General features: G+C 45.1%; 1 protein-coding gene across 7 annotated transcripts in view; it reads left to right on the top strand.

The window, feature by feature from the left end:
- The window catches only part of LOC137377743 (fibronectin type-III domain-containing protein 3A-like), a 225,332-nt gene that overhangs the window by 89,294 nt on the left and 109,248 nt on the right, over window positions 1–26,790 (top strand). For all 7 annotated transcript variants that reach the window (XM_068047739.1, XM_068047734.1, XM_068047735.1 and 4 more), the window contains exon 2: window positions 20,183–20,312. In XM_068047739.1, the coding sequence (XP_067903840.1) occupies window positions 20,208–20,312 (105 nt within the window). In that variant the 5' untranslated portion in view covers window positions 20,183–20,207. The remainder of the gene's footprint in view (window positions 1–20,182; window positions 20,313–26,790) is intronic.

Genomic DNA, 26,790 nt, shown 5'->3' with positions numbered 1-26,790 from the left:
TCCCGTTTCCCCTCTCTCCTCCCTCCCTCCCTCCCCTTTCCCCCTCTCTCCCTCCCTCCCTCCCTCCCCTTTCCCCCTCTCTCCCTCCCTCCCTCCCTCCCCTTTCCCCCTCTCTCCTCCCTCCCTCCCTCCCCTTTCCCCCTCTCTCCCTCCCTCCCCTTTCCCCTCTCTCCCTCCCTCCTCCCTCCCCTTCCCCCTCTCTCCCTCCCTCCCTCCCTCCCCTTTCCCCCTCTCTCCCTCCCTCCCCTTTCCCCCTCTCTCCCTCCCTCCCTCCCTCCCCTTTCCCCCTCTCTCCCTCCCTCCCTCCCCTTTCCCCCTCTCTCCCTCCCTCTTCCCCCTCTCTCCCTCCCTCCCTCCCCGTTCCCCCTCTCTCCCTCCCTCCCTTTCCCCCTCTCTCCCTCCCTCCCTCCCTCCCCTTTCCCCCTCTCTCCCTCCTCCCTCCCCTTTCCCCCTCTCTCCCTCCCTCCCTCCCCTTTCCCCTCTCTCCTCCCTCCCTCCCCTTTCCCCCCCTCTCCCTCCCTCCCTCCCCTTTCCCCCTCTCTCCCTCCCTCCCTCCCCTTTCCCCCCCTCTCCATCCCTCCCTCCCCTTTTCCTCCCCTTTTCCTCCCCTTTTCCTCCCCTTTTCCTCCCCTTTCCCTCCCCTTTCCCTCCCCTTCTTCCCCCCCTTCTTCCCCCCCTTCTTCCCCCTCTTCCCCCACCCCTCTTCCCCCCACCCTTCTTCCCCCCCCACTCCCCCCCCCCACTCCCCCCCCCACTCCCCCCCCCCACTCCCCCCCCCCACTCCCCCCCCCACTCCCCCCCCCACTCCCCCCCCCCACTCCCCCCCCCCACTCCCCCCCCCCACTCCCCCCCCCCCACTCCCCCCCCCCCACTCCCCCCCCCCACTCCCCCCCCCACTCCCCCCCCCACTCCCCCCCCCCACTCCCCCCCCCACTCCCCCCCCCCACTCCCCCCCCCCACTTCCCCCTACCCACTTCCCCCCCCCCCACTTCCCCCTACCCACTTCCCCCCCCCCCACTTCCCCCCCCCCCACTTCCCCCCCCCCACTTCCCCCCCCCCCACTTCCCCCCCCCCCACTTCCCCCCCCCCACTTCCCCCCCCCCCACTTCCCCCCCCCCACTTCCCCCCCCCCCACTTCCCCCCCCCACTTCCCCCCCCCCACTTCCCCCCCCCCACTTCCCCCCCCCACTCCCCCCCACTCCCCCCCCCACTCCCCCCCACTCCCCCCCCCACTCCCCCCCCCCACTCCTCCCCCCCCACTCCTCCCCCCCCACTCCTCCCCCCCACTCCTCCCCCTCCACTCCTCCCCCTCCACTCCTCCCCCTCCACTCCTCCCCCTCCACTCCTCCCCCTCCACTCCTCCCCCTCCACTCCTCCCCCTCCACTCCTCCCCCCCTCCACTCCTCCCCCCCACTCCTCCCCCCCTCCACTCCTCCCCCCCCACTCTCCCCCCCCCCACTCCTCCCCCCCCACTCCTCCCCCCCACTCCTCCCCCCCCACTCCTCCCCCCCCCACTCCTCCCCCCCCCACTCCTCCCCCCCCCACTCCTCCCCCCCCCACTCCTCCCCCCCCCACTCCTCCCCCCCCCACTCCTCCCCCCCCCCACTCCTCCCCCCCCCACTCCTCCCCCCCCACTCCTCCCCCCCCCACTCCTCCCCCCCCCCCACTCCTCCCCCCCCCCCACTCCTCCCCCCCCCCCACTCCTCCCCCCCCCACTCCTCCCCCCCCCTCCTCCCCCCCCCCACTCCTCCCCCCCCCACTCCTCCCCCCCCCCACTCCTCCCCCCCCCCACTCCTCCCCCCCCCCACTCCTCCCCCCCCCACTCCTCCCCCCCCACTCCTCCCCCCCCACTCCTCCCCCCCCCACTCCTCCCCCCCCACTCCTCCCCCCCCACTCCTCCCCCCCACTCCTCCCCCCCCACTCCTCCCCCCCCACTCCTCCCCCCCCACTCCTCCCCCCCCACTCCCCCCCCCCACTCCTCCCCCCCACCCCTCCCCCCCCACTCCTCCCCCACCACTTCCCCTCCCCCCCACTTCCCCCCCCCCCCCACTTCCCCCCCCCCCACTTCCCCCCCCCCACTTCCCCCCCCACTTCCCCCCCCCCCACTTCCCCCCCCCACTTCCCCCCCCCCCACTTCCCCCCCCCACTTCCCCCCCCCCCCCACTTCCCCCCCCCACTTCCCCCCCCCCCACTTCCCCCCCCCCACTTCCCCCCCCCCACTTCCCCCCCCCCACTTCCCCCCCCCCCACTTCCCACCCCCCCCCCACTTCCCCCCCCCCCACTTCCCCCCCCCCCACTTCCCCCCCCCCCCCACTTCCCCCCCCCCACTTCCCCCCCCCCCCCCACTTCCCCCCCCCCCACTTCCCCCCCCCCCCCACTTCCCCCCCCCCACTTCCCCCCCCCCCACTTCCCCCCCCCACTTCCCCCCCCCACTTCCCCCCCCCCACTTCCCCCCCCCCCCACTTCCCCCACTTCCCCCCCCCCCACTTCCCCCCCCCCCACTTCCCCCCCCCACTTCCCCCCCCCACTTCCCCCCCCCCACTTCCCCCCCCACTTCCCCCCCCCCACTTCCCCCCCCCACTTCCCCCCCCCCACTTCCCCCCCCCCACTTCCCCCCCCCCCACTTCCCCCCCCCCACTTCCCCCCCCCCACTTCCCCCCCCCCCACTTCCCCCCCCCCCCCACTTCCCCCCCCCCCCACTTCCCCTCCCCCCCACTTCCCCTCCCCCCCACCCCCTCTTTTTCTCCCCACCCCCTCTTTTTCTCCCCACCCCCTCTTTTTCTCCCCACCCCCTCTTTTTCTCCCCACCCCCTCTTTTTCTCCCCACCCCCTCTTCCTCCCCCCACCCCCTCTTTCCCCCCCGAGCCAGGCTTTAGTCTGGTGACCTTGTGTTGCACTCCCTCTATGGCAAGTATCTCTTTCCTTGGATAAGGAGACCAAAACTGTACACAGTACTCTAGGTGCAGTCTCACCAAGGCTTTATACAATTTCAACAAGAAACAGGTGGTTGTGCTAATTGATGCATCAAACAGTTGTTTCATGTATCTGTTGGGCAACTCATTGGCTAATTGTGCGATAGTGGAACTGACTGATCCAAAAGGGATCCAAAGTGATAACCTTGTCCACAGCTGTCAGTGCCAGCCTGTGGCACAGCTATGATGCAGCTTTCCTTGTAGTCTGCCTCTCAACCACCTTGGGTAACCTTGGCCTATACAGAGACTCCTCTTGGAGAAGTTTGGTTAAGTCTGCTTTTGCCTGTTCAAAGAAAAATGTGTATGTGGGCTTTCCATGTCTGACGTACCTGCACGTGCCTGGCATCCCTCGTTTGCTCCTGGTCATGTTACTCAAAATAACAGGCCTGGATCTTGCAGTGGTAACGATGCCAAAAAAAAAAGTCAGTGTCAGCTGTCATTGTTCCAGTGAAACTGACAGCAACCTTAGGAGTCCTGACATAGGCAGAATAACACAGAAATCCAGAAGTAGCTGTCAGTGAATCCACATTGCTCCATAGGATGCACTGTAGATCTTCCCACAGGCTGCAGTCTCTATTGCAATCATGATTTGAAGAAACTTCCTAGTCCCGCTGCAAAAGTTATGCCTTGTTGAATGTAATGTAACTGGGTTTTCAACGGTGTACTAACTTCATAATAACTGCTAAACACTGTTACTGCCCTTGTAAAGCTAATTTTATATTTGTGGAATGTCAAATTTCTCTACAATGATAAAAATTCCATACATCTGTAAAAACACAATTTTTTCTTAAAGTCTGTATTTTAGTTTTTATCTTCATGCAGTCATGGCCATTTATTTCACTATCTGAAAATCTAAATTAAAAGTGAAGGATTGTAAGTACTTTTAACTTCCTGGTTTGCTGAGTGTGAATACTTTGGTTGCCGACCTGCTTGCTGTTAGCACATGTGCTGCACGCCAAGACATCCCTTGATTTGGCACCAGATTTAAACTGCCATAGGATTGCTAGATCTGTGTGGGCAGCATTCTTCAAGGTCATTGGTGAGCGCCTTTGGATCACTGCTGTCAGCAAAATCCAGGCCATTAATATAATGGATATACCTGCAGTTATAGGAATCACAACATTTAATCACCAGTGCAGTTGAAAAAAAAAGTGTAATTTGCAATAGTGGTGGATATAGAAATTCCTGAAGGTGGATATGAGTTTTGGTGGTTGTGTGCATAGTCCGTGCTCAGCACCAGAATTTTTGATTTTTAGCTTATTTGGTGCATTTCTGAGCAGAATATAATTCTGGATTTTCAGACATTTCTCCTGCAAGCATTAAATATATTTAAATAAAACAAGACTTGAATACAATCTCACAGGGGTAAGGTGAAATGGATTGGTTAAAATATCAGACAGAAGAATCTTGAATGAAAGCATGAAGAGTGCATCCACTATGATTGTCAAAATAATTTCCAGCCAATATTATTTCTTGTATTGAAAATAATTATTACACACTATGATCATTAAAAATAGTGCATAATATAATTTGAAGGAATAGACAGTAGCTTAATTTTCTGTCCTGGTTATCTATTTCTATTCAACCTATTAACATCATTCTTCATAATTTTCCATAGATATTTGTTCTATATGGATTGTGCAGACTCTTTGCCGGTGGCTGCATAGTAACACAGGGACTTTCACCATGCACATATTAACAAGCTGAATGCAGCTTTCAAAGTTACAGACATAGTGCATGGGCTGCAGTACTTGGTTATCAAGTCAACTGTTCACATCACTACTCTCAGTGCTACACTATAATAAAATCCTAAATATGGGAATCTTAGCAAATTCTTAAAACTCGTGTCCACTCCAACCTCACTTCCTATTTTATTTCCAAGCTTTTGCAGTTTTGCAAGCAAAATGATAGGAATATTTCAAATGAAACCAGTTAATACATTCGCACCAGGGAATGAGCAATGTATATGAAAATTAATGGTTGTAATTAGTTCTGTAGAAAGTAATCTTTACATATGACAATGGCAAGGCAAGCCCTAGAAAGTTCACTAATGAAAATAAGTTTTTTAAAAACTGCATTTTATTGAACATATAGCTTCTTTGGAGATGAACGTCATTATCTGCAACTGTTGAAAGCCATCAGTTTACTGTTAAAGAAAAATTCTGCCTCAAGTTCATGCAACATCAGCAGGTGGATTTGGTTGCAGCAGACATCTGCCCACCAGTTGATCTGATTGATTCTGACAGTCTCGAGTCCTGCCCTCCACCTGATACAGTTGGTGCATTTTGACAATCTCCCACCCTGATTTTTTTTTAAAATTAATTTTGCCTGTTGAATGCTGACATGGGGGGGGAAACGCTGAGAGACAGCTTAAAAAATGGTTGGCATCTGTCCTCCTGTAAGAGATTGTAAGAGACTGTTTTGAACAGTGTTGGCAATTATTCCTTGCAGGCTACCAAAGATATTTTTTTTTTAAAAGTAATTTATTGCAAATTGGTAATGGATCTACCTCCAAAGTCAATTCAGCCAGAAATATTAATTGATAAAAGATCTTAATTTGATGCAAAAACACTCTCACATAAATCATTGTAAATGTTCCACTTTCAGTAGCAGGAAGTTTTTTTTCAAAAGTGTCATATGCCTGTGAATCCATAATGAGAAGACCGAGAAAGAAATTCTTCGGAGAGCATGTTATACAAAGGATGCGCGTCAGTTTTGGGTGCAATACCATACTGTACTAGTGAGGCTTGCTTGCCTGCATAATTTCATTCAAATCTCTTGTGACATCAATTCCAATGATGTATTCGGTCTCTGCAAGTAGTCTTTAAGAGTTTTGTTTCTCTTTAACAGTGAAATATGTTGTTTTTATCGGTGAGTAATATATCTGTAAAAGTTCCTAAAATTATATGGAATGAATGTTGGGCTACAGTAAATGTGTTTAGTTCAACTGTAGCTATAAAGAAAGAAATGGAAAGAAAACAAAACAAGTAAAAACATTTGCAAACTAGAGTATGATATACAGCACTAATACATCTTGCATTCATATAGTATCTTTTTACATCAAAACCGTGTCACGCAAAAAATAACTTTTTGATGTACAGTGAATCTTAGGTAGGCAGAAAAAGTGTCAGCAAAACTATGATAAAAGCAAAATACTGCAGATGCTGGAAATCTGAAATAAAAACAAGAAATGCTGGAAATACTCAGCAGGTCTGGCAACATCTGTGGAGAGAGTAGAGTTAACATTTCAGGTCAGTGACCCTTCATCAGAACTGGCAGAGGCTAAAAATGTAATAGGTTTTAAGCAAATAAAGCAGGGGTGGGGCAAGAGGTAACCAAAGAGAAGGTGTTGATAGGACAAGGTCACAGAGAATAACTGACCAGAAGGTCATGGAGCAAAAACAAACGGTATGTTAATGGTGTGCTGAAAGGCAAAGCGTTAGTGCAGAAAGGGTGGTAATTGACTGAAAGATAGAACAACCTGGCCCAAAGCACAAATATGACAAAAAAAAGCAGTGGGTAAGCACATGGCATCTCTCTTCACCTTCCTGCACTGCACCCATATCCCTTGATTCCCTCAGTATCCAAAAATCTATCAATCTTTGACTTGAATATACTCAGCGGTTGAGAATCCACAGTTCATTGCAGTAGAAAACTTTACCAGCCCTTTGAGTGAAGAAATTTCTCTTCATCCTAAATGGATGACCCCTTATTCTGAGACTGTGATCTTTAGTTCTAGAATCCCCTGACAGGGACTTCCCAGCATCTACCCTGTCAAGCCCCTTAAATTTTATTTGTTTCAATAAGATCACATCTCATTCTTCTAAACTCTAGGGAATATAGGCTAGGTTACTTGATCTGTCCTCGCAGGATCATTCTCCCCGTAAGATCTTTTATGCACACCTGGCTTCTCAGTGCACCGCACCCTAGAGTGCCATCTACTGTATTTAACCAGATTTATCTGTATTTCACTGTGAGATACCATATTTGAATTGTACTATAATGCATCTTTACAAATTTAATGAATGAAATACATTTTTGAAGAAAAGGTTTCCATAAATAATTTAGCATGCGCTAATTATCTTGTGTAGACTGCCTCCCTCAAAAGATTCTTTGGGGTTCTCATGGAAATGGTTGTTGAGGGCTGGAGGGGCACTGATGATGCAGTGCTATGGGACCATTAATGGGGGCTCTCGCGAAATCTCCTGATTTTCCATATGGCTAGTTTATCCCTGAATTGTGGATGTTCAATTTTGTGTATGTCACTTTTTTTGTGGCTACTGTTAACAGAACAGTTCCTATTAAACCAAATGTGACTGGACTATTTTCAATACACAAAATATAATACTGGCTATTTCCTTGTGTATTTGTCCTAAACCCTTCAATCTATCTTGTTCTGGTAATGCACCTGCAATTACTGGGTTTCACATTTGCTGTAATTATAAGATTAGCTTGAAATGGGGCCATTTACACTGCAACATGTGGTCTGATGTTTAGCAGATTAATTCCCATCAGAACACAATTTGCACATGCAGAAATATCAGTGGAGGACATAATTGCAATATCCATTTTAATTTCATGAGGCAATGCTTGTTGCTTTCTGTGTGCTAATGTATCTTCACCTGTGCAGATCCACTTTCCAGTTTGTACTTGAAATCCTGATGGTAGACTTATAACTAATTTGCAGTTCAATGCTGTTCATATTCAATGTAATGATGACCTGACTACTGCAGTTGAAAATTGGAATGTAATTACCCTACTCTGAGATTTGGGAGTATTTATAAGATATACAAACTGGCTAGGAGGCTGTCCAATGTATTGAGGAAACAGTGAGGGCTTACTAGTGATACAGTAATTGCTGATCTTTTTGTACTACACAGTCAGTTTGGCTAATAACCTGGATTTTCTGATCAGGCATGACTAAAATTAGGGTGCACTTAACTGCTGTAATTTCTAGGATCATCCTCAGAACTTTAAGTGAACATCAGGTGTCAGAAAAATCTGATTTGGAATTTGTTTTGCTGGGGCAAGCTGGCAGCAACTTAAAAGGACAGGCAGAAATGACTGGAAGATTTTTAGGGAGGAGGTTCAGGGTAATGGAATTTGCCTCATTTCTCAATTGGGGTTGCCTGATTAATGTTGGCAAACTTGCTGTATTGTTGAAAGTGTTAAATTTTAAAAAATAGTGAATAAATGAAATAATTTGCTATGAAGGCAATCACCCAATTTTAGTTGTTTTGTCTACACATGTTATGACCAGGTAGGAGGGGTCTAGAGGTTCCCTCTCAGTCTTTGCCTGTGTTAACTGTAACAGGGTTTAATTTTTAAAACACCATGTTTTTAGCTCCCCCCTCAGTGAATCATTGTTCACTGCTCCAATTGTAAGGCAAAGAAATCAAACAGGTTTCCTTAGTTTTAAGCAAGAAAGGTAGAAGTTTATTAATCTTAAACTCAAATCCGGTTACCGACTCCGAATATGCGACGTGACCATGCTAGCATGCATACGCGGTAAACACACGCAGATAGAGACAGAAGAGGTAGAAGGAATAAAGGGGAAAAGTTTGAGGCAATATCTGGTAGTTACAGTCCTTTAAGTTCAATGTGGAGTCTCTGGTTGCTGGTAAGTCTTGCAATTCTTTGGGGCCCATTTCACACTTCAACTTATTCCGATGTAGGAGTCTTTCCTCTCTTGAGGTTTACGTGTCTTCCGTGGGTCCGGTGGCTTGGCAGAAAGCGAGAGAGAGAGCCAGGCAAGAGACTTGCTTGTTCCAGCTTCAGTTGCAAACTCCCTTCTGCATCAAACTGTCCTGTGGCGAGTTCAAAAAACCTGGACCAGCCAGTTAGTCATGTGACCAGCTGGTTTAACCAGTCCTAGTTCTGTGGATTGTATCATCTCAGCAGGGCCTGGAATGTGCTTCCTTACACCTTCAATGTCTGGTGATCAAAATCCATTTGGGTTAATTGGAGCAGGGAATAGCCCTTTGCCTCCACAAGCAGCGTCTCTAAGTATGCAAATGACCTTCCAGCCCAGTGTCTGGTGATCCTCAAACAACCCATTTATTCACTCCAGCAACAGTTTAAAATCAATGTTCCTGTGACAAAATTAATATGCCTCATTCTGGGCAGGTGGTGGTCTGCATGTCACCTCTACACCCAGCAGAATGAAATGTGTTTTTTTTAAGAAGAGCATTTTATTAAAAGGGACTAGAGAGAAGATAAGGACAGGAAAACACACATGCATATCTCTCACTCATTCAGAACCCTAACAATTGTTCCAGCCTGTCTTTTCTGGGCAGCAGTGCTGCTTTAAACTGTCCTTTTTGGCATCCCAATAAACGTGGCTTTTGGGGAAGTTTTTTCAGTTTGTCCATTTCCATGACTGTAAAAGGGGTCTTTGTTCTTGTTAAGGTCTGCAGGGGGGAAGGTTAGGTTTAATTAGTCATAGGTGGGAGTTCTGCTTAGGGGTGGCGGCAGTGGGAGGTTCTACTCAGAACTCTCTCAGTGCTTTGATGAGTCATGCAAGGGCTTTTCACCTCAGGGAATGACTGGTTCCCTTTTTTCCTGACTCTGGGGGTAGATTCTTTGCTCATCTTCTTTGTCCGCTGGGACATTCCTGCTTGCAGGTATTTGTCCAGATTCCACTGCTTCCCCCTGCAGCACTTTGACTAGGTAAGATATCACCCTCATGGTTTCTCTGCCTTCTTGAGGACTTTCTTTGTCTCTGCAGTTTCCTGTAAATGCTGTTAGCAACTCTAGTGGGGTGCTTCCCGTGTCTGCATTTACATAGGGGAATGTGGGGTCTAATTTTTTCAAACATTTTGGGGTTGGCTAACCGGACACTAGGGTTTTCATCCAGGATACTTCCCGGACTTCTTTTAACCTGCCCTCTTGGTCCCTTTTTCCCCGTTCCTTTCTAATCTGTTGCCAGCCTGGTGCCTGCCTGTCCGCTTTTGTTCTCAGCAGGAGTCCCTTACAGTCCTCCAAACACTGATACAGGAATTAGGGGTGCAGATTTCACTAAGTTGGGGTTTCCCCTCAACCTATCACATGTGGCAACTCCTACAGTACTGCACGACATCTTTGTAGAGTTTTGGCCAGTCAATGTGCTGTTTTATGCAGGCTTTGGTTTTTCGTGTACCAACATGTACAGCCACTGCAAACTCATGAGCCATTCTCACTATTTCTCTCCGGTACCTCTGCAGCACTACTAACTGGTGAACCACTGTCCACTCCTTGCTCTCAGGTCTGTGAGGAGAACTCCACTTCCTCATCAGTACCTCATTCTTAAAATAGTAGCAATCAGGGACTCCCTCTGCTTCAATTTTAGATGGACAGCCTGTGCTAATTCTCTCAATACTGGGTCAGCTCGCTGAGCCTCAGCTAGGGAAGATCCATTTAATTCATTCCCTGGGTCTTATAACTTCCAAAGAAAGTCTCAGATAGACAGACCTCATGGTCATCTGCCTGCAGTGCCAATTCAGTCTCCTCTGGGGGAGCTGGTTTGATCGTGGCTTGATTTATTACACATTCAGGGAAACTGCAGGGGACCGTCTCCTGCCACTACCCTGTCTCTCTGACCTCTTGCAGTGTCTCTTTCACTACTGGGGAAGCTACAACATCATCCCCGCCAGATCATTACCGAGGAGCAGGTCAACCCTGTGCACAGGTAAACTAGGGACAATCCCTACGGTCACCGGTCCTGAAACTAGGTCGCACTCCAAGTGCACCTGGTGTAAAGGTACAGGCATACACTGCCCTCCAATACCATTCACCACCATTCTGGAGTTTACTGCATTCTCTGGGGAAAAGGTCAGGCCTTTTCCCAGTAAAAGGGATCTAGTGGCCCCTGTGTCCCTGAGGATTACTATGGGATTGCTTGGCCCACTTGAGGAGTGTGGGGTTACTCTCCCTTCAGACACAAAACCCTGATAACCTTCAGGAATCCTATTAAATTTTCCTGCGCTTGCAGCAGTAGACTTCCTGGGTCTTACTCTTACTGCAGTTAAAGCCATAGCTTCTTCTGCTGTGATTTCCATCAGGGTCCCTTCTCCTTCACTGAGTGGGTGTGCCCTGATTAACCCTACAGGTTTTCCGTTTAGTTTCTAGCAGTCAGCTCTTAAATGCCCTGCTTTATTACAATGGAAGCACACAAGTCTCCAGGTCTCACTCCTGCTTACAGCACCTTTCGTTTTGGCTGGAGGAGGGCCCCCTGTGTCTCCTGCTTTTCCTTCCCGCCCAGGACTGCTTGAGCTTCTATCACCTTCCCACCCTCTGTCCTTTTCAAATTTGTGGGGGCGGTTCGGAAACTGTCTTATCAATGAGAGCAAATTCATTGGCCCGGACTGATGCCTGCTGGACTTTGAGTCTTTTGCTCTTCTACGTGTGTCTTTATGGAGAGTGGGAGAGAGTTTTTAAATTCCCCTAGCAAAATTACTTCTCCGAGATTTTCATGGCTGGGCTGTACTTTAAGAGCCCTCAGCCACTGTTCAAAAGCCAGCTGCTTATTTCTCTCCAACTCCAGGTAAGTTTGATCAGCTTTCTTCGAGGGTTCTAAACTTTTGGTGATAAGCTTCTGGTACTAACTCATATGCCCCGAGGATAGCATTTTTGTGTCAGTTTATAATATGATGAACTCTCATCTGGCAACATGGAATAAACCTCATGGGCTTTTCTGGTTAATTTGCCCCATAACAGCAGAATCCAAGCCTCAGCTGGCCATTTTAACTGCCTTGCCAGTTTTTCAAAAGACACAAATGCTTCCACGTCTCCCTCATTGAATTTTGGGATCAGTTGGGAGAGTTTTAACAATTCTGTACCCAGCCCTGAATTATGCTCCTCCATATTGGCCATGCTTTCACTGGGGTTACTCTGTCGCCCCCTGGTTAACTCTAGCAGCTTCAGCTCTCTATCTTCGCATTCTTTCTGTTCTTTTTACGAGGTAGCATCAAGCGCCATTGCTTTGCCAGTGATGCTATCCAGGCCAGTCTCTTGGCAAAGGTTCTAAACCCTGTATCCATGCCAAACTTAGTTTTGATTCATTAGGTACTAAGGTTGTGGACCCATCATACAAAGTAGAAGTTTTAGGTATTTAAAAAAAAGACAAGTTTTCATATCTTGTGGAGTCATGTGGAGAATTTCACGTGCTGATCACTTTTTATTTTCATAGAATTGTAGAAATTACACCACAGAAAGTAAGCCATTCGGCTGATCGGGCCTTTGCTTAATGCCAGTTTATCATCTGAAATTATCTGCTCATCCCATTTCCTTGGCCTTTCTCTATATAAACCTTTATATTCATTCTTAAATATTTTTTCAGTTCCCTTTTTAAATTATATTATAGGCTCTGTCTCAGTAGCCGGTTGTGATATGGCACTCCAATTTGCAGTAATCCTCTGGTTGGGTAAAAGAGCTAACTCTAACATTGTTCGTAATGTATTGCACTTTTAGAAATTGATATTTCTGAAATGGTTTTTTAATTGTTACAAAAGTTCTGAATTAGAAATTGAAATTGCAGTAATTGTTTTGTGTTTTTGATTAGGTAGGTAGTAGATGCAGTGTGTTTTTTCTAATTTCTTGTGAAGACATTATTGGGAGGTGCAGAGGACTGCTCACGTTGAGCATAGTGTTTTATGTAACTGGCAAACACTGGACACAGTTTAGTATTTATGTACACTGTGGCATTTCATAACATACGTGCTTCAGGTTTGAAAGAAATTGTGTTCTAATACTCGGTCTATGCTTGCTTATCTGATTTGAGCTCAAGTACAGCATTTTGCCCCTGGACTAGAAGGAGTTAGAATTCATTCAGGTATGCAACTTTTAGTTACTGTCTGGTCAGGTTTGACTGTGATGTCTTCACACAGATCAACAGCCTTGCTGTTGAGGCCACACACGACTTTTTTTTTTACATAATATAAACAGCTTGCTTTAATGCCTTCAGGAGGTAATGGCTCAGTGGTAACACTCTCGCCTGAGTCAGAAAATCTTGGGTTCAAGCTCCACTCAGATATTTGAGCACATTCAGGCTGACACTTCAGTCCATCCTGTCAGGTGAAAGCAGAACGTCCCATGGCACAACTCGAAGAAGAATGGGTAAGTTCGATAGGTGTCTTGGCTCAAAGTTATCCCTCAACCAACATCACCAAAAGGACATTATCTGGTCAGTTATCTCATTGTTGTTTGTGGGAACTTGCTGTGCACAAATTGACTGCTGTGCTTCCCTATATTACAAAATTTCTACAAAGTACTTAATCAGCTGTAAAGCGCTTCAGGTCTTCCTGAGGTTCAGAAAAGCACAATATAAATGCAAGGTCTTTTTCTTTTTAAGGGTAGAATCTTGGGTGTAAAGGGGAAAATTTGGACCGATCTTTTGATGAGGTTATAAGCTTGGTGCAGGGGAAAAAGGCTGTAAGCCCATTTTATCTTGTTCTTGAGAATACCAACACTGTTGCCTTCCTGTTACAGCATTTAGGAATATAGGAGCAGGAGTAGGCCGTTCAGCCTTTTGAGCCTGCTCCGCCATTCTAGATCATGGCAGATCTACCTCAATGCCATATTTTCGCACTATCCCCATATCCCTTGATGTCATGAGCAACTAGAAATCTATTCATTCCTGTCTTGAACCTACTCAGTGACTGAGCTTCCACCACCCTCTGCGGCAGAGAACTCCAAAGATTCACCACCCTCTGAATGAAGAAGTTCCTCCTCATCTCAGTCTTAAATGGCTTGCCCTTTATTCTGAGATTGTGTCCCCTGGTTCTAGACCCCACAGTTAGGGGAAACATTCTTCCTGCATATCCCTTTCCAGAAATTTGTAAATTTCTATGAGATCGCCTCTCATTCTTCTAAACTCCAGACAATATAGGCCCAGTCTCTTCAATCTCTCCTCTTGGGACAATCCCAAGAATTAGTCTGGTGAACCTCCACTGCACTCTGTCAATGGCAAGTATATCCTTCCATAGGCAAGGGGACCAGAACTGCACATAATATTCCCGGTGCGGGCTTATAGTAATCTATACAATTGAAGCAAGACTTTGCTCCTGCACTCAAATCCTCTTGCAATAAAGGCTAATTGCTTGCTGCACCAGCATGCTAGCTTTTAGTGATTTATGAACAAAGACACCGAGGTCCCTTTGGACATCAACACTTTCCAACCTCTCTACATTTGAGAAATACTCTGCACCTCCATTTCTCCTACCAAAGTGGATAACCTCACACTTATCCACATTAGATTCCATCTGCCATGTCCTAGCCCACTCACTCAGCCTGTCCATATCACCTTGAAGCCTCTTTGCATCCTCCTCACAACTCACATTCCCACCAAGTTTTGTGTCATCCGCAAACGTGGAAATATTACAATTGGTTCCCCCATCAAAATCATTGATATAGATTGTGAACAGCTGGGGCCCAAGAACTGATCCTTGTGGTACCCCACTGGTCACAGCCTGCCAACCTGAGAATGACCCATTTATTCCTACTTTCTGTTTTCTGCCTGTTACCCAATACTCAATCCATGATTGTATATTACCTCCTATGTGCTTTAATTTTGCTTACTAACCTCCTATGTAGGGCTTTATCAAAAGTCTTCTGAAAGTCCAAATACACCACATCCACTGGTTCCCCTTTAACCACTCTGCTAGTAACATCCTCAAAAAACTCCACCAAGTTTGTCAAACATGATTCCCCTTCATAAATCCATGTTGACTGTGCCCAATCAGACCATTATTTTCTAAGTGTCCAGTAATGACATCCTTAATAATAGATTCTAGTATTTTCCCTACTACTGACATCAGGCTAACAGGTCTGTAGTTTCCTGTTTCCTCGCTCCCTCCTTTCTTAAACAGTGGGGTTACATTTGCAACCTTCCAATCTGCAGGCACAATTGCAGAATTTTGAAAGATGATCACCAATGCATCCACTATCTCTGTGGCCATCTCTTCACTCTAGGGTGAAGATCATCGGGTCCTGAAGATCAACTTTCAGTCCCATTAATTTCTCCAATGCTACATTTTTTTACTAATCCTAATTTCTTTCAGTTCCTCATTCTCACTAGACCCTTGGATCTCAATTATTTCAGGGAGACTTCTTGTATCATCTTCTGTGAAGACAGACACAAAGTAATTATTAAGCTTCTCTGCCATTTCTCTGTTTCTCATTATAAATCCTCCTGTCTCTGCCTGTAATGGACCTACATTTGTCTTTGCTAATTTTTTCCTTTTTATGTACCTATAGAAGCTTTTACAATCCGTATTTATATTTTTTGCTAGTTTACATTCATATTCTGTTCTGTCTTGCTTTCAGTTTTTAGTTCCTCCTTTGCTGGATTCTAGAATTCTCCCAATCTTCCGGCTTTTTTTGGCAACTTTATAAGCCCTCTCTTTCCCCCCCCCCCCCCCCCCTCTTGATCTAATACTATCTTTAACTTCCTTTGTTGGCCACAGCTGAACTGCTTTCTCTATTGGGTTCTTTTGCCTGAAAGGAATGAGTGTTTGTTTGTTTTTTGAAAACCATGCATTAATTATTTAAATACTAGCCATTGCCTATCTACCGTCAAACCTTTTAATGTATTTTTCCAATCCACCACGGCCAACTTGCACCACATACCTTCATAATTGCCCTTGTTTAGAGACCCTAGTTTCGATTGAACTACATCTTTTTCAAACTTAATGGTAAATGCTATCGTACTATGGGCACTTTTCACTAAAAGTTCTTTTACCACCAGGTTATTTATTGGCCCTTTCTCATTGCATAATACTTGATCCAAAATAGCCTGTTCCCTCGTTGGTTCCTCAACATATTGCTCCAGTAAACCATCTCTCACATTCCAGGAATAATTCTTCCACAGCATTGGTGCTTATTAGACTTACCCAGTCTATATGTAGATTGAGGTCACCCATGATTACTGCATTGCCATTGCTACATGCACTTCTAATTTCCTGATTTATACCATGCTGTATAGTACCACTACTGCCTGTAAACCAATCCTACCAATAATTGCTGCTCCTTGCAGTTTCTTAATCCACCCAAATAGATTCTATATCCTGTTCTTCCGATCGAAGACCCTCTCTCACTAATGCACAGATCCCATCTCTGATCAGCATTACCCCACCTCCTTTTCCTTTTTTCCTGTCCTTCCTAAATGTCAAATATCCTTTAATATTCAGTTCCCAGTCTTGGTTGCCCTGCAGCCACATCTCTGTAATGGCAATTAAATCATATCTGTTTACTTCTATTTGCACCATTAACTCAGTGTGAATGCTGCATGCATTCAGATAGTGTGTCTTTAATTCATTCTTTTTAACACTATTCTGTATTTTGACCCTGGTTGGTTCGTGCATCTGTTTCTGCTGCTTTCCACTTTCATTCACAGCTTTTCTACTTCCCATAACCAGCTTTGTTTCTCTCCTATCTGAATTCCCTTGCAGGTTCCCAACCGCCTGACAAGCTAGTTTAAACCCACCCCAACAGCACTAGCAAATCTCCCCGTGAGGATATTAGTCCCAGTCCTGTTAAGTTGTAACCCATCTATCTTGTACAGGTCACATCTACCCCAGAACCGGTCCCAATACCACTGGAATCTAAAGCCCTCCCTCCTACATCATTTTTCCAGCCACGTGTTGTTTTTCTCAATCTAAATTTACTAGAACTTGGGCTTGAAAGTTGCAGCTATGAGGAAAGATTGGATAGGCTAGGGTTGTTTTCCTGGAACTGAGGAGGCTGAAAGGAGACTTAATTGAGGTGTAGAAAATTATGAGGTGCCTGGATAGAGTGGACAGGAAGGATCTGTTTCCCCTGTCGGGGAGGTCAGTTACCAGGGGACACAGATTTAAGCTGATTGGTAGAAGGATTAGAGGGGACATGTGGAGAAACATTTTCACCCAGAGGGTGATGGGTGTCTGGAATTCGCTGCCAAGAATAGTGGTGGAGGCAGAGACCCTCAATTCGTTTAAAAGATACCTGGACATGTACCTGAAGTGCTGTAACCTGCAAGGCTATGGACCAGGTGCTGGAAGGTGGGATTAGATTGGGAAGCTAGTTTTTTCAGCCGACATGGACACGATTGGCTGAATGGCCTCCTTCTGTGCCGTATTTGTTCTGTGGTTCCGATTTCTATACTCACTAGCACATCATACTGGGAGTAATCCTGAGATTACTGCCTTAGATGTCCTTCCTTTCACTCTCCTTCCTAGCTCCCTAAATTCTGCTTTCATGACGTCATCCTTCTTTGTGCCAATGTTGTTGGTGCCAATGTGGACCACGACTTCTGACTGTTCACCCTCCCCCGAAAGAATGTCCTGCAACCGTTCGTGACATCCTTGACAGGCAACATACCATCCTGGAGTCACGCCTACGGCTACAGAAACCCCTGTCTGTTCCCCTTTCAAATGGCCTACCATTTTTTCCCTTCCACTCTTTATCTCTTACCCCCCCCCCCCCACCCCCAAACCTGTGCAGCTGAGTCACTTGTGGTGCCACAAACTTGGCTCTTACTACATTCCTCTGACAAACCATCGCCCTTGCCAGTATCCAAAATGGAAAATTGGTTAATGAGTGAGAGACTGACAGGACTCCTGCACTACCTGCCTGGTCTTTCTGGACTGCCTAGTGGTCACCCATTCCCTCTCTGCGTGCACGCTGTTAATCTGCGACGTGACCACTTTGCTAAACGTGCTATCCACGTAGTTTTCAGCTTCGCGGATGCACCACAGTGACTCCAATCTCCGCTCAAGTTCCAAAACGTGGAGCTTACGTTTTTGCAGCTGGCGACACTTCCTGCAAATGTGATCGTCTAGGCCACGTGAAGCGTGTCCCCACATGTCACAGGATGAGCATTCCATGCAGCCGAGCTGTCCTGTCATGCCTTAAGCTTGCTTTCAGATTATTTACTTTAAACTGAAGACTAGAAAGCAGAAAGTAAAATTACTCACCAATTAGCTCCTGTGTGTATAAGGTAGGTACTTAAGAGTTCAAGAAAAAAAAGCTTATACCTTCTACCTTTTTTCTATAATCCAATTATTAACCCACCTTTCCTAAAAGTATTGAATGTGTCAAGCTCTTTACAAACAGACACTTGCACTAGATACTCACCAACCAATTAGCTTATGACTTTGCTGTGACATCACAGATTTATTTCAAACTCAGCGCGCGCTGATTCCAAGGAGATCCCGATGTGTGCGCCTCCGACTCCCAGGTAAGTGTTAAATCAATCCAGTATCCTGGCTGAACCACTCTTACTGGTAAGCTGTTTCAGCTGGTGATCCACTTTGCAAAACAATGCTTCCTGATTGCAGTCCTGCATTTATCCTGCTTCCCATGGCTTTTATACAAGTATTTTTTGGGGTTTGTTACCTGTCTTAAGTTTCTTGTTTCCCTATAAGGTGTTCTCTGAGATTATTTAGTAATTTCTTCATTTCTGTTCCGTTCAATGCTAGGGATCAGCTTTGTTGCATTTCCTGTGTTGCTTCTCCACCTGAACTGGCCTTCGCATGTCACAGTGACAGCACTTTGTGCAGTGCTCCAGGTGTTGCCTCACCAGGTCACTGTACAGCTTCATTCAATTTAATTAAATTGATTTTAACACAGTACCCAATTGGCTTTGTTTATTGCCACCTCACACCTTTTGGACATGGTCAGTGATTGATCAACTAGTTCTCCAGGTTTCTTTTGAACTTCCTCCATGATGAGTTTGATTCAAGCATGAAATAGACATAATTCCTATCACTGTATCCAATATGCATTTTCTTGCATTTTTTCTGTATGGAACTTCATTTGTCACTGATGAATAAAATGCTCTCTTAGCTGTCTTTCCTGATAAAGTGTGAAGAAAATGGCTGCTGGGGGAGAGGGATGAAAGTAGCCAGTGGAGAACAGCACAATTGGGCTGATGTAAGGATGAAGAAATATTCGGCAGTCTTGCTTTATTACTTTTGGGGATCAGGGTGTTTTTTGCAGAATTATTTGAATATTTTCCAGCATCATAAGTATACAAGATGTAGAGGGAGGTGCCACTAATATTTTTATATATATCTGTCCATTAAAATTGTGTCCCACTTTTTGGTCAGTGAGGCTGCTGCAGATTTGTGCAAAGCTGGAGAATTGGTTGAAAATTTGCCTTTCTTCTTAATGTCTTAGAATATTGTGTTGATTAAGAGTTAGTGTTGAAAGTGGGATGGAAGACTTCATGAAATAGATTTTGTTTATGATGTCAGTTAAAGGAAAAATTGAAAGAGAAAATAGAGTAAGCAGAGTTGGGGGTTCCTTTATCCTGATTTTTTTTCCTCCTTAGTTCAGCAAGTTATCTTTGGCAGTTGGTAGTCTGTGTTCCAACCTCCAACAGCTTTAAAAAATTCTTTTCAGATTAATTGTTTTGCAAAGATTTTTAATAACCAAAACAGAATACAAGTACAAAGAAGTTGTGTTTTAAATGTTGAGTGCTCTGGCCACACTGCATTTATAGTATTGTCAAGCTATGATCTCTGACATTCAAGCCCTGAAGGCGGTTCAGAGAAAAGGCACTGACTGGGCCACAGCCTCATAACAGTTCTCAAGAAAAAGGAAAGAAAATGGACCTATCCTGCTTTCACAGCAGGAGCTGTGAACTGATTTTATAGAACTATAACATTTAGTAAGTGAACACAAAACCAAAATACTGCAAATGCTGGAAATCTGAAATAAAAACAGAAAATGCTCGAAATACTCAGCAGGTCCTATAGCATCGGTGGAATATCCGTAGATGCTGCAAGGTTTGCTGTGTATTTCCAACACTTAGTAAATGGTTGGCAAAGGTAAATTTGGAACAACACTACAAACTAAACCATAAGAGTAAGAGGTGTAAATTTGTAAAAAGTGAACTTAGGATTGATAATACCTAGAGTGGTGTTTGTCTGGAGTCCTGGAGGCAAAACAGTGAAATTATTTGAAATATATTTGCATTCTGTGAAAGGGGCAGTGTCAGTTCTTTTAATGTGCATGAGCTAAGATTAGTTGAATGACTGTCTTCATCTATATCTTTCTTGGAATCTTGTGGCTGTGGAAAACAAGCTGATACTAATATAGTCATAATCTCTGCTTTGTAGCTTGAGATCCTGAATGCTATGTACCATAGTGACAGAACAATTGATACATTTGAAAAGATATGCAGAGCCAAACTTTTATTGCTGTGATTGCAAATGATGCAAATAATTTATCAATTCATTGTATTTTGTTGACAGAGGGGAGAAGTATTGCCGTCAATGAATGAACATTCCGGTCATAATGGCAGAACAGCCTCCGCTGGAAACAGCTCTAATGAATGAAGTTCCACTTCTACCTCATATAGTCAATGGGGACAGCGGACAACAGGTGAGTGCTAAACTAAAGAGATTGGGTTCCTTCATTTTAGAATTTGAATGCTTCGCTTCATCTAAATGTAATGTAGAAATCAGCAATGTTCATTCCAGAATAACAAAACTTGAGCTTCTTTTGTTCAGTAAACACTTCTAGAATGGCCATTCCTATTTGGATGTCAGATTTTCAGTGCCCAATGTATAATTGCTTTACATAACCTGTTCCCCATCTGCCTAAATATTTCATGTTTTTCTTGCATCAAAATGTCTGTGTTAGGATAGTTAATGTAACAAATAAGCAGTAGTTTTGTTTTTTTAGCTTGATAGCAATTATTTAATTCAGTCACAATAGCTAGAGTTTAAAACCAGTTGTACTTGTGCAGCGTAAATCCAACATAATGGTTACTGGTTTGAGAAGCACTAAGCTGCATATTTCAAATATATGTCATTTGTTAATTTTGTAAATGTGCTTAATATTTTAAATTTAAAATAGGCCAGATGTGCCCCTCTACTATTTTTAAAGATGAAAGGAGAATCTTGTGGAGATGCAGATTAATTTCCGATAGCTAAAGCACTTAACAGGTTGTTCTGTTTGTTATCCTTGGTTCAGCCTCCTCCTGAGGCCCCCAGCATAGAACCAGAGAAAACTTACAGCATAGAAAGAGGCCATTCAGCCTGCCGTGTCCGCGCCAGCTGAAAAAACTAGCTGTCCAAAGTAATCCCACTTTCCAGCACCTGGTCCATAACCTTGCAGGTTACAGCACTTCAGGTGCATGTCCAGGTACCTTTTAAATGAGTTGAGGGTTTCTGCCTCCACCACTGTTCCTGGCAGTGAATTCCAGATACCCACCACCCTCTGGGTGAAAAAGCTTTTTATTTATTTTATTTTTATTTAGAGATACAGCACTGAAACAGGCCCTTCGGCCCACCGAGTCTGTGCTGACCAAGAACCACCCATTTATACTAACCCTACAGTAATCCCATATTCCCTACCACCTACCTACACTAGGGGCAATTTACAATGGCCAATTTACCTATCACCTGCAAGTCTTTGGCAGTGGGAGGAAACCTGAGCACCCGGCGAAAACTCACGCAGTCACAGGAAGAACTTGCAAACTCCGCACAGGCAGTACCCAGAATCGAACCCGGGTCCCTGGAGCTGTGAGGCTGCGGTGCTAACCACTGCGCCACTGTGCCGCCACTTTTCCTCATGTCCCCTCTAATCCTTCTACCAATCACATTAAATCTGTGCCCCCTGGTAATTGACCTCTCCGCTAGGGGGACCAGGTCCTTCCTGTCTACTCTATCTAGGCCCCTCATAATTTTGGACACCTCTATTAAGTCACCCCTCAGTCTCCTCTGTTCGAAGGAAGACAATCCTAGCCTATCCAATATTTCCTCATAGCTGCAACTTTCGAGCCCTGGCAACATTCTTGTAAATCTCCTCTGTACTCTCTCCAGAGCAGTTTTGTCTTTTCTGTAATGTGATGACCAGAACTGTACGCAACATCATTGATGCCAGTCTTCAGCCAATTCGATTCACTTCACGAGATATCAAGAAATGGCTGAAGGCACTGGATACGGCAAAGGCTATGGGCCCTGACAACATCCCGCCAGTCGTACTGAAGGCTTGTTCTCTAGAACTAGCTGCGCCCTTGGCCAAACTGATTCAGCCTAGCTACAACATTGGCATCTACCCGACAATGTGGAAAATTGCCCAGATATATGTCCTGTCCACAAAACAGAGGACAAATCCAATCCAGCCAATTACCACTCCATATGTCTACCCTTGATCATCAGCAAAGTTATGGAAGGTGTCGTCGACAGCGCAATCAAATGGCACTTACACAGCAATAACCTGCTCACCAGGGGGCTACTTGGCTCCAAGCCTTATTACAGCTTTGGTCCAATCATGGACAACAAAGCTGAATTCCAGAGGTGAGGTGAGAGTTACTGCCCTTGACATCGAGGCACATTTGACTGACTGACACCAAGGAGCCTTAGAAAAATAGAAGTCAGTGGGAATCAGGGGAAAGCTCTTCACTGGTTGGAATCATACCTAGCACAAAGGAAGACGGTTGCAGTTGTTGGAGGCTAAATTTCTAAGCCCCAGGAGTTCCTCAGGGTACCAGGCCCTACAATTTTCAACTGCTTTATCAATGACCTTCCTTACAATGTAAGGTCAGAAGTGGGGATGTTTGCTGAAGATTGCATAGTGCTCAGTACCGTTCGCGACTCCTCAGATACGAAGCAGTCCGTGTCCATTTTCAGCAAGATCTGGACAGCATTCATGCTTGGGCTGATAAGTGGCAAGTGTTGCAGACAGGTGGGATATGATGTGGGTGGCTGTTAATGGTAGGTTACTTATATTGTTAGATATTCAGGTGAAGGGCATTGTTTAAATAAGACTTAGAATGGATAAAAAGAGAGCCTGCTGGGTCACGGGGGTAAGCTGGAGGCAGAGATATATAATGCTGTGTTCTGTGAATGAACTGACTGCCAAGAAAAGGATCTGTGCCTAGCTTCATTCTTGACCATTTAGCTTGGATTTGTGTAACAGTGGCTTCCACTTTTCACCTCAACTGACCGCAAATCGTGTTTTTAAAAATGGTGTTTTAATCCTCAAGTGTTTAAGGGTCAAATAAACAGATAAATGGCAGTTTTTTCATAAGTTTAAAAAAAAAAGATAAATATTTATTAGAACAATAACCAAAAATTTTCGCAACCTCACCCACTCATGCATTTACACACATGCACACACACAAGAAAAGATAGAGAGTAGAGGGTAGCGTGCACTTAAAGTCCGATTGTTCACTTTAAAACCATCTTGGTTTTCCAGAAGGAGTTTTCAACAGCGTTGCAGGCCTGCTTGTTGACCTGTATTGTCTTGGACTTGAAGCATTGCAGAATCCTTTAGTTAAAACTCAATCTCAAGTTGCTGGTGGAAGTTTCTGGTTCAGTTTCCCAGATAGGGAGTTTTCAAGGTCACCTTGCAATCTCTCTGTCTCAGTAGTTTAAAGATGGTGCTGGCAGGGTTCCTTGCTTAGCTGGATCAATATCACAGCTTGTCTGGCTGAAATGGCTTTCTGCCTCTTTCTCTCTCCCTCAGAGAGGTTAGTTATTGTAAAGTAAACATTTATCAGGTTTTTTGTTTGTCAGGTGATTCAAGACACTCTCCCCTGGAGTGCTCATTCAGTGTCCCAGGATGTGGGACCATTGATACATAATGGCATCTGAATGTGGTCTATTTTGATAAATAGGTGTTATTTCACACCTTGGCCTTGGCTTTGAAGACAGTCTGTCTGCAAAAGCCTTTGCTAGCCCAATTTTTGTTGATAATCATTAGCATGGGATGGGCTGTTTTACATGTCAATGTGCCTCCTCAAGGGGGGGGTTACCATGGACCAGAAACTTAACTGGCCCAGCCGTATTAATACTGTGGCGACAAGAGCAGGTCAGAGGCTGGGAATTCTGCAGTGAATTACTGCAATTGAGTAATAGGGGAGATGGTGGAGCAGTAGTAATGTTACTGGACTGTTAGCCTGGAGGCCCAGGCTAATGCTCTGAGGACATGGGTTCGAATCCCACCACAGCAGATGGTGAAATTTGAATTCAGTTAATAAATCTCGAATTTAAAAAAAAGCTAGTCTTTTGTGACTATGAAACCATTGTCGATTGTTGTAAAAACCCATCTGGTTTACTAATGTCCTTTAGGGAACGAAATCTGCTGTCCTTACCCGGTCTGGCCTACATGTGACTCCAGATCCACAGCAATGTGGTTGAATCTTAAAATGTCCTTTGAAATGGCCACTCAGTTCTAGGGCAATTAGGGATGGGCAAAAAATGCTGGCCTAGCCAGCGACGCTCACATCCCATGAACGAATATAAAAAAGAACTCCACCTGACTCCCCAAAGCATGTCCACTACCTACAAGGCACAAGTCAGAAGTGAGATGGAATGTTCTTCACTTGCCTGGATGAGTGCAGCTCCAACAACAGTCAAGAAGCTCAACACCATCCAAACGGTTTGCTTGATCTGCACCCCAATTACCACCTTCAACATTCACTCCCTCCAGCACCAACACACAGTGACAGCAGTGTGTACCATATACATGATGCACTGCAGCAACAGTCCAAGCCTCCTTCGCCAGCACCTTTCAAACCCATGACCTCTACCATCGAGAAGGACAAGGGCAGCAGATACATGGGAACACCACCACCTGCAAGTTCCCCTCCAAGCCACATACCACCCTGACTTGGAATTATATTGCCATTCCTCCATTGTTGCTGGGTCAGAAACCTGGAACTCCCTTCCCAACAGCACTGTAGGTGTACCTACACCACATGGACTGCAGCTGTTCAAGAAGGCGGCTCACCACCACCTCGACGGTAACTAGAGATGGACAAAAAATGCTGGCCTTGCCAGTGACGTTCACATCCCATGAAAGAATAAAGCAAAAATTTTCCGAACACTTACCTAGATGTGAAGGCTAGTGAAGACATTCACAATGATAGTGAATTATGGTTTAGCTATATGAGTGATCTAAGATACAGAAGCCAAAAAATCTAGAGCAAATAGGGGAAAGATATAATTCATTTAATAAAAATGAGAAGTTATCCGTTTGCGTATGTAAACGTTTTTAAGAGTTGATGACTGGTTTCTGACCTTTCTGCACGTTCTAGATTTGCAGTAAGTTGTAGTCCATTAAATCCAGTGATGAGTGTTATAGTGGTGTTTCTGTACTAAATTTTGTGGAGAATAACAGATACCTTGAAGAGAATTAAAAGCTATAATTCAATTGAAGGATGCAAATAACTTTATAATTATCAGTAGAATTCCTTGGTTTGGATACTGTTGTAACGAGTGTTTTTTTTATTTATTCATGGGATGTGGGCATCGCTGGCTAGGCCAGCATTTATTGCCCATCTCTAATTGCCCTTGAGAAAGTAGTGGTGAGCTGCCTTCTTGAATCGCTGCAGTCCTTGGGATGTAGGTACACCAACACCTGGTAAGCAGTGCAGTTTTAGCTAATTAAATTCCAATGCGTGCTTGATTTGTTTTAAACCTTTTATCTGCCAACCTGTGCCTCAACTCTCAGGACTTGGGTAAGTGAGTTGTGTCCCCATGAGAAAGTGCACCTTGCATCAAGTGAACAGAACAAACTTGACCAGTGAATTTCTCAGTAACTTTGAAGAATTTTAAGCAGTGATGGGTTTTTAATCAGAGTTTTAAGGCAGCATTGGTTTCTTTGGGAACCATCTCAAAATTATATTGGACAACCTAAATTAAGTGTACACCAGAACCTGAGGAAGAAATGCTTCATCTGTCAATTATCATTCTGCAAATGTGGAGGACAGCACAGATGATCAGGTTTTTCTTGGAAGCTCCTTGCATCTGTGACAGTGGCTGTCACACTTCTCTCCAGACTAATGGCTGCTTTTATCCTTATGGTTTCCGTGGCAGTTTTACTACTGGTGTTGCTTTCGTTAGCTTTGTTGTAGACAATATTGCTTGTTCCAGTGTTGGTATAAGAAATCTTAGGAAAGTTATTTAGCTTTCCTTAAGTAGCTGACTGGCAGCTCAGTGTTTTATCTTTACAGGATGATTTTTATTCCTGGTTTTATGTGGAATTCTGGAAGTTTGGCACTTCAAAATATGGTTGCTGCCTGCTATAAGTAGTCTTTCAATGTGTGCACATTATCTGTCTTGCCATGACAAAGATGGATGAGTCACCCCTATATTTAACAATTATTCAGGGGTACACCTAGACAAAGTTTATCAAGGTGATGGAAATAATTTTGATCACTAGATCAACAGCTATTTATCTGTTTTTGGCTGTCCCATTAGGTCTCCTGCAAGCAAGTGGCTCACAAATTGACTTTGTTCTGAAACAGCACCTAACACAGGTTCTAGGAGGTTATGCTAATGCCTTTGAACAATGCTTTAATTGGCAGTTTTGGAATTTTTGATCTCCCTATGTCAAAGGGTGGGGATGAATATGCTGCTAGCTGGTAGCCTGTTTTTTTTTAGTGTCCCTTCTCAGTGTACTGCCTAGCAGTTGGAGACAAATAGAGGACTCTGAGTTGTCTTATTTGTAATATGGCCACCAATGTATGCTGTTTTAAAGCAAGCCGCAAGGATTTTGAGATTTATTATTTTGAAGCATATTTGATAAGTTCGGTGAAGAACTGTAATTTGTCTGCCTTATGCTGTTTTTTCTTCCATCTTAATTTAAAATCCTGTTGATCCATTGTTTGTAGCCTGCGACAGTGTGTCAATGCTAATTTTCCATCAGTTGGAGAGACCAAAATCATACATGGATCATATTATTTCCTGTGTGCCTCACTGGGTAAAAAGATTCATTGTTTACTCTGTAGATCATTATCTCATATAACTTTGTGGATGAGGTCATATTTTGGCTCATCAAGTATAGGCTTGCCTTTGGAAGTGGGCCTTCACATGGGCACAAGTAAAAAAAAAATATCGAATGCACC

Source organism: Heterodontus francisci, chromosome 15 (genome assembly GCF_036365525.1).
Source record: "Heterodontus francisci isolate sHetFra1 chromosome 15, sHetFra1.hap1, whole genome shotgun sequence".
NCBI classification, from domain to species: Eukaryota; Metazoa; Chordata; class Chondrichthyes; order Heterodontiformes; family Heterodontidae; genus Heterodontus; species Heterodontus francisci.
This window is presented reverse-complemented; position numbering and strand designations above follow the sequence as displayed.